Source organism: Atta colombica, unplaced genomic scaffold (genome assembly GCF_001594045.1).
Source record: "Atta colombica isolate Treedump-2 unplaced genomic scaffold, Acol1.0 scaffold207, whole genome shotgun sequence".
Lineage (NCBI taxonomy): Eukaryota > Metazoa > Arthropoda > Insecta > Hymenoptera > Formicidae > Atta > Atta colombica.
In genome coordinates, this window is record NW_017259302.1 from 1,727,314 (window position 1) to 1,739,904 (window position 12,591).

The following is a 12,591-nucleotide window of genomic DNA, read 5'->3' on the forward strand; positions in this document are numbered from 1 at the left end:
ATATATAAAGCACTTCTTTTCTTCAATAATAGCTAATCTTTCATAATGAATATATTCTTTAGTCTCTTGTTCGTTTGTTTGATTGCAGTCAGCCATGGTAAGTGGAAACAAATATAAAATAAGACATTTTAAGCGGAAAAACAATAAAACTAGTTTATTCTTTGTAAATTTATATAAAAATTTAGAATAATCTCTGATTTTATTTATAGTGTAAATTATAATGTAATTGTTGTAAAAATATTTTCCGTAAAAATATTTTAAAAATAAAAAATTTATTTTGCTACATTTCTATTGATTTCATATATTTTTAAATATATTTTCTATGTATTTACGCCGTTTGCTATTAATATTTTGCAATAATACAGCAGTATAGATAATACTAATTATAAGTACAACATATATTTAATGGATTTCAATTCAACGTTTAAATATATTATTTCACTGACATTGAAATTAAATTGATATTTGTAAAAATTGTATAAAAATACATTTTATATACTTATACAATCAAATATGAAGAGTCAACTGATAGTAAATAATATCTAATTTTCTATAATATTATTTTTTCTGTATAACAATATAATATAATTTAATTAAATAGAATTTCTTAATTATTCCAATTATTTAAATGTGTTTAATTTATATGTCTTTGAATTAACTTCTTTATTATAATACATTTTTGTGACTTCTATAATGTTTCACAGAAAAATAGAATAATTAATTAGAATATAAGTAATCGATAACAATAATTCATATTTTTTTATTATTTTATTAAAAATTAGATATTATTATTGAGAGTGATTTAATCTTTGTCGTAATATAACTGTTTCCAAAAACGTCACATTTTCTATTTGATCTTATGTTTAAAAAAGTAATTAAGAACCATTATTATATTATTATAACTTGCAAAATCTTTGATATAAATATATAATATAAATGTAATCATAAGAAAAACATTTAAATAAAAGTTTATCGAAAAAATTCTACGTTAAAAATGTTAAAAATCTGTTTAGCTGAAGATTCCTACATCGTCGGTGGAATTAATGCTTTAGATGGAGCTCATCCTTATATAGTGTCTCTGAGACTACATAAAGTCAGTCATTTTTGTGGCGGATCCATTATCTCAAAACATTATATTCTTACCGCGGGTCATTGTCTTATCCAGTGAGTATTTCTTTTGTACAGCATGCAAAATACTCCCATAGCAAAGGGTTACACATCACAATTATATCACAATTAATAGAATCAAAATAGTCAAGAAGAAATTATGATGTCATTGTAAAATTGTCATAATAAAATGACACATGTTACAAAACATTCGCACATCACCATGACGTCACATTTGTGACAAAGCGGACATTCGTACATCACCATGACGTAACCATGATTGTTGTAATGTAGGTACTATGACAATTTCTGTTATGGGAGTAAGATTTAAAAATCCTGTACTAATTCCTAAAGGATTACAATATTTAACTAATGCTTCATTATTAGCATTTCTTATTATTTCGATTTTTCAGATTTCCTTGGAAAATTTTTAGATATATAAATATTTAAATTCTTCGGCCGTATTTACATTTCTAATTTTTTAATTATTAATGTTAACTAATTAAATTTAATTTAAGCAATTGCAAATCAATATTAATTTCTTATTTATATAATACAATATATAATTCTTATAATTTATAATTTTGTGTAATACAGATTTATCGATTCAGAAAGTCTCAAAAACGTAACAGTTCATGCTGGCACAAATCGTTTAAGTGAATCCGGTTATATTTACATTCCTGAAGAAGCCATTGTTCATCCTGATTATGATCCTAATTTATTATACAATGATATTGGTTTGCTTCATCTGAAAACGGATATACAATACAATAAATTGGTGCAACCAATCTCTATCGCAAAGACGAATTCTGTTTTGGTTGGCGATGCTTGCTTCTTGACAGGATGGGGAACACTAAGGGTAAGAAGAATAACAAACTATATCTTAATAAGTAATCAAATAGAGATTTCTTTACAATTGTAAAATAGTATAGATATTACATAAAATATTACTACTAGTCAAATCATTACATCGCTAAATATGAAACATAAAAGTAAATTACGATGAAAAAATTTACACCAATGTCTTTTAGGATTTTATATCAAAGTATATATCTCTCCATTTTTTCTTATATTTCTTCGAATATTTTTACAGTATTTAGGTGAACTTCCTGATAAGCTTCAAAAAGTTAATCTGAAAGTTTACTCACAATCACAATGCAAATATCTATTCTTGAGTGTGAGGCCCAGTCAAATTTGTGCATTTTCACAATTTGGACAAGGAGCATGTCATGTAAGTATGATAATTGATCTTAATTAAACACATAATATATTGATTAAATAATTTTAATTTTATAAACAAGCAATTATTTAAAAAATGATTAATTACACAAATTTCTAAAAAATTCAATGAGTCAATAATACTTTAGTTAATTTACTATTTTATTTCATGCAAATTCTATAAGTATGTGTTCTTTACATTTTTATTATAAATTCTATATTTTTAAAATATATATTAATAATTATTCTCTTGTGATATTAAACATTGTAGTATCATTTCTAACAAATGTCTTCTTTAGGGTGATTCTGGTAGTCCGCTCGTCGCCAATGGTATTCAAATTGGCCTTTCCTCGTTTGTTCGACCATGCGCTAGAGGATTTCCGGACGTGTATACTAGGGTATTCTCTTTTGTGAATTGGCTTGCCCAGTATATCAATGTTTAAAATATATCAGTATATCAGTATCTGAATAATAAAATGAAATAATTGTATCACTTTATTATTTATAAAATTAAATTATTACATTAAGAAATATTTTAATATTTTAAAAAACATTTATAAATATTTTTCATTCAAGTTTGTTTTTACAATATGTTACAAAACATATGACAAACATTTTGATCAGAAAGAGAAAGAGAGAGATAATATAATATTTCACACAAATATTTATTAATCTCGTGATCATATCTGCATTAATCTTATATTTAAAGACAGAGCACGGTGCAATGTGGATTTGATGATTAAAATTATACTATATTATAGATCATTAATATTGTAAAGAAGACAAATATAATATAAAATTCATAAGCATCATTAAGAAGGATTAGTATTTAGTATTAGAAATATTACAAAAATTTTACAGATTATTCTTATATATACATTCGAAGACTTATAATAAAGTCCGAAGTCGTTTCATTGAAGCAATTTAAATGAAATTATAAATTTTTATTTAAAACTTTTTTTACTTTTACTTTTTTATAATACTTTTTTACATAAATGTAATAAATAGTCATTTCCGTACTTCTGTTTACTGAACATGAATCTATCAAAAAATGTAAAAAACATAAAAAATAATATAATATCTATTTATTAATTGCAAAATTGATTATTACTAACAATAAATTACATCGAAATCTCAATAAATCATAAGACTTTTTTAGTAAGAATGGACACATCATCATTGTCGCGTGCAATTTTAAAAATCAAAAAATTATTAATATAACTTTAAATAATTTATTCTACGTAGATACACATTAAATACGCAATAAAATATTTGTGCTCTCTTATATCATGTATGTCCAATATCAATTTATTATAAAGGAATTAACAAATTAGAATATATGCTTCTACAAAAATATCATTTGTATACATTTATAAGGAACATTTTTTAAAATTTAGTCTTATTTATTTTCCAAAAGAAATATATATTGTTTACTAAAAATCGAATATCAAATGTAATATCTAAACATCTCAAATGAATATATTTATTATATAAAACACCTTTTTCTATTATACAAAAATATAAAAATTTATAAATGCTTTTACGATTAATTATACTGTAACTGTAATGCTACACATCATTATAAAATTCAATGAAATTATATAAACAAATTCCTGATTAATAATGGGTTTGCCATTAATATAGTTTGTATATAGATAAATGTCGTAAATAACAACGTACGTTAATTTGTGCATATTTCCTATCGATACACTTAGATAAATTAAAGTGCCAAGTGATTTCAATCTATGATATAGGATATAAATTGACGATAACATGTTCAACGTGCTTATCGTCATGAATGTTGTACCATAATGCTTATCGCCATGAATGCTGTCGCTGGTTTTATAATCGCATGTCTGGTGCTCACCACCTACGGTAAGTAATATTTACTATAATAACATTATATTCATTATATAATCTTTTTATCGTGCGCGTTATAAGACCCAAATAAATCTCAAAAAATTTTCATATCAAACTTTACTTTCTAGAATTCTAAATTCTTCTTTCTAATAATCTAACTCATATAATCGTAAAGATTATTTAATAAATTTAGTACTTCTAGTAATGCAAGTCCAAGATATTAAAAATTTTCGAAAAATTCTCTATTCGCATTTTGTGTGTTTAATGTTATTAATTCTTTTAAATATAAGACAAAGATAAATGACTTATGTGACAGTCATTCCCAAACTGATATCTTTAACGAAAACAAATGTAAAAATTCTTTTAATCGATAAGTTTGCCACATCTGCAAATTGTCGGTAGCAATGACGCTGTGGACACATATCCTTATCAGGTGTCATTGAGAAACGATTTGACATTAGATTCTTTATCTCATTTTTGTGGTGGAGCCATTATAAGCGAACATTATATTATTACTACTGCTCAATGTATTAATCAGTATGTACATACATTCTTATCTTGTTTAAATATTTTTAATTATATATAAAGATTATGCGTTTCGCGGATTTCCTCCATATCCAGATCCATTCTTGGAATGCCAACGTTTTGTGAACCTTGCAGTTCACTTCATCAAGGCGAGGAGCAATCTGATACTGAGCTGTTCCTCTCCCGATGAAGTGGACTGCAAAGTTCATGAAATGTTGATATTGCAAAAATGGATCTGGACACGGAGAAAACCCATGAAACGCATGAAATCTTTATACAGAAAACATCCGCAGAAGAAGATTTTTAATTATAATTTATTTGAATAATTGTGTGAATAAATAAAGATTTTTATAGAATTACATAGATTAATAATATTTTTCAAAAATCGACTAGTAATGTAAAATTTTCAGCTGCTAGTATATATATATATATATATATAAAACATTCTATTCGTGCAAACATATTCTATTCGTGCATTTTCAGTGTGATAGTTATCTGAAGTGATACAAGTAACAATCAAAGAGAGGCTTCTTTTAAATTATCCAAAAAAATTATGAGAAAATTTTTAGCAAAACTGAAAATAAATAAATTCACTTTATATTTTATAATACGAGAATTATAAAGAACAAATCTTTATTGCTTTTTATATCAGTATTCCCTTAAGAATTTGTATCATTAAATTTGAATCAAATATTAAATAATTATCATTTGTATGAATCATTAGATTCGAGAATCCTTACAACGTTTATGCCATCGTTGGAAGCAATTGCTTTAACGCAATTGATGCAGTATATCAAGTAAAAAACTTGATAATACACGCTGGTTTCAATAATTTGCTACATATTCATGATATTGGTTTAATCCAAGTATCAAGCAATATCATATTTAACAAAAACGTCCAGCCAATTGTTTTGTCAACTACCGATCGCAATTTCGATGATTATCCTCTCTTAGTTACTGGCTGGGGAGATCTTTGGGTAAATTTAAAAGCATTATAAATTCTTTGCTATTTTTCTTTTGCCAAATCGTTTCTTTAGTTGATGTAAAATTTAAAAAATAAATTCCTTTGAATAACGTTTTACAAAAAACATCAATATAACATTGTTAATTTATAATTCAGAATTAAGTGTATTTTAAACATGTCTATTAAAATAAGCATTAAAGAGCTTCATAACTTACTTTAGAAATATTGTATCTTATATTCAGTCTTAAATAAAGAACTTATTTTAAAATATATGTATAAAAGAGAAGTTAAAAAGTTAAAAAGATAGTAATAAATATATGATAAGTTCTTTTCTAATAGGAAAAGAAATAGTAAATAAATATAAAGTTATCTAAAATAATACTTACAAATGTAATTTGTATATACTTTTTATATATTCTTTCTATTAGAAACAAATGCATACTTGCATACTTATATAATAAAACAATTAAAAAAGTTTACATATAAAATATGAAAATAATAATCTATAAAAAAATTATGATATAAATTTAATAAAATAAAGTGTTAAATAAATTAATAATTTCTTTTAGTCGAGTGATTTAGTTTTTAATCGCTTGCAAGAAATTATAGTAAGAGGATATTCCCATGAGTTATGCAACAGATGGGCATACGTCAAAGAGACTCATATATGTACTTTTACAACGGAGAATAAAGGATTTTGCCACGTAAGTAACCGTGAAATAAATAGTATAATAGTATAATAGTATATTGTGAAATAACAGATATCTGTTATAATAGACAAAGAAACAAGTTTATCAAATGAATAGCACAATTAATGCTATCATTTTATCTATAAATTTATATTTAAAAATGAAAATAAAAATGTTTACCGTTTGGATAGCTTTCCTTGGAATTCAATAATTTTTATCAAATGTTATTATACGCTTTTCTTATAATATAAAATCAGAAAGTTTTAATGTCACACGTTGTTGTCGACAAAAATTTAAAATTTAATAATATAAAATATAAAATTATTGCATTCCAACAAATTATACATACATAAATAAAATTTTCTATCAAGCAATATTAAATAAATTGTTACGACAGAGCGACACCGGTAGTCCACTCGTTTCTGATGGGGTTTTAGTTGGTCTTATGTCGTATAGTTATGGTCCGTGTGGTACAAGTACTCCAGATATATCTACCAGAATATCTTCCTATCGATCGTGGATTAAATACTATACAGGGATCTGATACTGTAATAGATCTACATCCCATCAAACTGTCATTCCGAAATTTTTTACAATTACGACATTCATTATTTTAAAACAGCAAGAATCAATGACTAGCAATTTCTGTTTAATAAATTATGTAAAGAGAACTATATATAAAATGTTTATTTACAAACAGTATTTTATGCATTAAATTTAGATGAAAATTTAAGGAATTTCTTAATACATAAAATAATATTTTCAATTTATATAACAATTTATATAAAATTGGATTTATCTTTCATAAAAATAAATCAAATTAAAACTATAATTATTTAATATTTAAAATGATGTATGTAACTATGATTTTAACTATCATTTTAATTCGTACAAAAAGCAGAAAATTATATCTATTCAAATACAATTTGAGTTTATAACCATAACTTGCTATTATATGATTAATAAAATACATTCTGAAATATTCGGTCGTTATGTCTTTTCGAATCCATAATACTATCCTTCTCATAATACATATCCTTGACGATAACGTATTTTCTACGAACATATATATATTTTGTTACCAGTAAATATAACCTCTTTTATCTTCTCTATTAGGTAGTATAGTCTAGTGATTACTTTTAGAATTATTTACTCATACATTAAATATGATAGAGAACGCTATCACGGTCGAAGTTAGATGTTTCGAATAATACAATATATATTCTTTATTAAATCAATTTATTTCAGATATGATTGAGCGCCGATAACTTTAGGACACTTTTAATACATCAGTCTGAAAAAAACACTAATAATCTCTAAGAAAAACTGAAGAATTTATTATTTATTTATTTTGCCGTTATTATAAAAGTAATATGTCAATAGATAATAGTCATTTACTGTAATATATTTTTACTTTCAAACTTTTCATTTTTAAATGCATTTAATTACGCATACTTTTTCATTCTTTTTAAACTTTAACGTATTATTATTTTATTTAGTTACATACACATTTCGAGTTGTGCAAAATTAAACAACAGTATGGCATTTTGTTAATGCGACTAAGCGTACTAACTGACGATCATTTTTTTGAAGTTTTCAAATCAAAATAATTATTTTATAAATTCTTAGCGAAAATAAAAATTGGCTTCCTAATTGTGTCCACCAAGATATACAATTATATACAATTATAGAGAATGGATTAATGAATATATATTAATACAAACAGCAACCAACAATCAAACATCGTTCTTGAACTTTTTACAATGTATCTACTTATACATTTATTTTTATAAATACGTATATATTTTATTGTGTGATCTGTGTGACTGTGATCAATTATCGATTTTAATTATAAATAATGCATGAAGACGAAATTCAATTTTAAGAAAAAAATTGTTTTGTAGCTGATGATGTGTGTGTGTGTGTGAGCGTGTGTTTTAACAAATGTGTGTGTGTGTGTGTGTGTGTGTATTATTACAACAAAAGATTAATTTCATAAATTATAAATCATAATATCATCTACAACAATAATTCTTTTTAAATAATTTTCATCTATTGTATGTATATGTACAATTATGTATATATAATTCAATCATATAACATCAATATATTATAATTGTATATACAAAATTGATATTATTTATATTATAATTGTATATACAAAATCGAAATTATTGATTTATATTAAATGTATTCAAATAGCACACAGACGATTGTATTAAAAAAGAATTTTTCTTTATAAATTAATAATTTATTTAAAATAAATTCGAAAAAATAACTCACCCACCCACGAGTAGTATTACCAATAAAAGCGGAATTCTATTTCTCGTAAGAGGTAAGAATCATACAGGATAGAATATAAAAAGCGCAGCATTAATTTTTTACTTCTGTTCTAATAAAATAATTTTTTAGAGGCATATCCCCAAAATACAGCTCCATAATGAACATAAATAAAATATTGTCAGAATAATTTTGTTTTTTAATTCTGTTTAAAAACCTAATATCCTTGAGAATTATGTATTTGTGTTTGCTAGAATATTTAAAATGTCAATTTTATTGCGAATTCTCACAGACTAAAAAAATTTTCTTTTTTATCTAAAAAAAAAGTTCAAAATTCATGAAAGTGAAAATGTTCTGAAACTTTTACCCAAAAAGAATTATCTGGTTTTATATTTTAAAAACGAAAAAATGCAGGTTAGTGTAAAATATTATTTTACATGGATATTGTTCAACACATTCTCTTTCTTTTTAATGGCTATTTTTTACAAATCTTTAATTTTACAAAATCTTTAATTACGTCTTTATTACGTATTAATTATTTATTTATTAAGTAGAAACCAAATATGTTAAACCATCTATGTTCTCAAATATTAATAAATCGGAAAATCGTTAATATACAATATGTTGTTAATAATGATTTTTATTCGTATGTAAAAAAATTATAAAAAAAATTATATAAAAAAATTTAACTAACTATTCTCGGGAAGAAAATGTTCTTGAGTCAAAAATAGGATAACAGAAGAATACATATTAGGTGTGGGAAAAAGTTCGTGGCGTTTTTCCCATTAGATAGCATTAAAAAACGCCACGAACTTTTTACCACACCTAATAATTTCATAATTCAGGGATTAAAAAAGAAATACTTTTTAATTCTTTGCATTGTCTGGGTATGTATAATTTTACTAAGATTTTTTATAAAATAAACAGAAAATATTTCCAATAATTTTGCATATTTCTTGAAAAAATACAGATTGTAAAATAGATTGCATATCTATTTTTATATATATGTATCAAACTAATTATATTATCAAACTAATTATATCAAACTAATTATATTAATATTGAAAAAGACACAATACATATAAAGATTTAAAGCACAATAGATACCTCATTATTTATCAAAGTCGAATTACTTATTATTTGATCAAATTAGCTTTGATTCATTCCTTAAGAGTTTCATCTTTGCCGTAAAATTAGCTAGTTTCATGAATTTTTTAAAGAGAATTTATTATATACAGAAGAATACGAGGTTTAGCAGAAAATTATGTTATGTTTAAACGATAAAAAAAATGTTTTAATTAGATGAATATACATTTCAATATCTCCAAATCGGCGATCGAATTAGGGGTTATCTGCAAAACTATATGATGCAAGTAATACTGCGTCTGCAAATCATCTGAAATCAAAATTTTTTTCATTTTTATTAATTATATGAGTGTCGCTATGGCATAAACTAAAATAATATCAATTGCCAAAAATTTGTAAAAATGGTGGCATTAAAAAAAAAGTTAATCTTTTTCCCTAAAAATTTGTTACTTTTTTGTGAATAACAAATCGAATGTTTATTGTAAAATCATAATTATAATTCGTACCATGCGCAAAAGTAGGATCAAGAGGAAAAAAGAATTAAATCGATATCTTAATCCATTTTTTAGTTATCAGTTCCGTCAGATCGAAAAATGTGGTTTTGAGAAAAACGCGTTTAAAATTTTTGTTTGACTTTCCACATACAAGTTTTTAGTGCACTTACGATTGTTCTGCAATATGGCAACGCCATATAATAATCCTTCCTCCTCTTCAAATAATTCGTTTTCAATCTCTTCAATCACCGAGCTGTTCTGGCTTCTCTTGATGATTCTGACGTACGACAATTTGCTTTGCTCACGCGCTAGAAGCTCCGTGCGTTCTTACGTATTTAAGCTCATAGTTCAGTTAATATTGCGAATTTTAAACAATTCTTTTACAGGAATATTTTACACATATGTAGAAATCAAAATAAAGGAAAAAAAATTTTCGATTTTTTTTACGCCTGCAAAAATAAAATCTTCTTTAAAAAAAAATAATGTATTAAATCTCTAAAAATTGTCTTACAATTAGACAATTTAAAAAAAAACAAGCAAATAAATATATATACTTTCTACAAAATATTTATTTTGTTTGTAGAGAAATAAAAAATTAAAATAAATTAAAAATCTATCTTTATTAATCTATTTTTATAAAAGTAGAATTGTAAATGTTTGAGATTAACTAACTTCAAATAATTTTAATTTAGTTATTGAAAGTACAAATTAATTGGGTCCGTTTTTTTGTGTTCAAAAATGCATTTATTTCAAAACAAAATGAATGAACAGATTAATTAAAGTATTGTCCATCGCTGCCTATTACTTTTTCCCATCTCTCAGGCAATTTTCGAATTCCATCTCGAAAAAATGACTCGTCTTTGGAGGCGATCCAATTTTGGAGCCAATTTTCTGCGAAAGAAGTGAACCGGTGACTTACTGCATCCTTCGGAACAACCAGTAATCAGAAGGAGCAATGTCCGGAGAATACGGCAGATGAGGCAAAACATCTCATTTGAGCGTTTCCAAATATTTTTTTACGACTTTAGCGACATGAGGCCGAGCGTTGTCATGAAAAAGAATAACTTTATCATGTCTTTGCTCGTATTCTGGCCGTTTTTCTCGCAATGCAAACGACTCAAACGAATCAATTGTAGCCGGTACCGATCGCCCGTAATGGAATCGTCAGGTTTCAGCAGCTCATAGTACAAGACCCTTTTGGTCCCATCAGATACAGAGCATAATCTTCGAACCATGAATGTTCGGCCGTGATGTTGATGTTGAGGTTGATGGCAACGATTGATCGGGTTTAGCGTAGTATTTTTTCTTCTTGGGGTTGTCATAGAATATCCACTTCTCATCTCTAGTCACAATCCGATGCAAAAAACCTTTTCTCTTTGAATCAGCTGTTCGCAAGTGAAAAAATCGCCTTTCAATGTCTCTCGGTTTCAGTTCATAAGCACCCAATTTTCTTGTTTTTGAATCATTCCTATGGCTCTTAATCGTACAGAAACGGTTTGTTGAGTTATCCCCAATGATTCTGCAAACTCCTCTTGCGTTTGACTCTGATCTTCTTCGTAGTAATGCCTCTAATTCTTTGTCTTCGAATTTTTTTGGCTGTCCAGAGCGAGGCTTGTCTTTAATGCTGAAATCTCCATCCTTGAAACGTCGAAACCATTTCCTACAGGATTTATCAGTTGGAGCAGTGTCATCATAAACTTCGACAAGCATTCGATGAACTTCAGCCGCACTTTTCTTTCAATTAAAGCAGAAAATCAAAACCTCCCGCAAATGCTTGGTTAACACAAAATTCGACATTTCAAACACAGTAAAAATCAAGGTTTTTGTATGAAACTCAAAGTATAAACTGAAAAATATAAACTGAATATTATTAGCAGATGTTTAACCTCTCTGAAACCGCCAAAATCATCAGCTGTCACTATGAACCATTCACAATAGCTGGAGCAATCTTTAGAGACCGAACTAATTTGTACTCCCAATACATTTATTTATATTTAGTGTACATTTTGCTCTTTTTTTTAAATATCTTTTAAATTAAATAAAATACATTTTGATAAATATTTTTTTATAAACGCTTTTGCAGCTATTTTATATATTTTTTAAAATATCTTCCGTATTTTATATTAAACTATTATAATTAATCTACTATAATTATATAAGAAATAACTTTTTATATTATTGTACATCTTTTAAATTTAATTTTGCACATGCTGAAAAAAATAATTTTACAGTTGTATAGCGGAAAATTACATAGATACGAAAAATTAGCGAAATAAATAAATGACTAGTAAGCATTACGATATTATTAAATATGTTTTGTGTCTAATAAATATACATAATACAATAAAATTAGCGAAATAAATAAATG

The 12,591-nt window shown here is 25.4% G+C and overlaps 1 protein-coding gene across 1 annotated transcript in view; it reads left to right on the plus strand.

The window, feature by feature from the left end:
- LOC108687420 (transmembrane protease serine 5-like) overlaps positions 1-6,990 on the plus strand; it is a 10,742-nt gene extending 3,752 nt beyond the window's left edge. The window contains 9 exon segments of the mRNA XM_018193173.1: positions 1,014-1,168; positions 1,244-1,278; positions 1,705-1,966; positions 2,201-2,338; positions 2,625-2,723; positions 4,148-4,200; positions 5,435-5,687; positions 6,244-6,378; positions 6,761-6,990. Of these exon segments, the coding sequence (XP_018048662.1) occupies positions 1,014-1,168; positions 1,244-1,278; positions 1,705-1,966; positions 2,201-2,338; positions 2,625-2,723; positions 4,148-4,200; positions 5,435-5,687; positions 6,244-6,378; positions 6,761-6,907 (1,277 nt within the window). The 3' untranslated portion in view covers positions 6,908-6,990.
- The last annotated feature ends 5,601 nt before the right edge of the window (positions 6,991-12,591 follow it).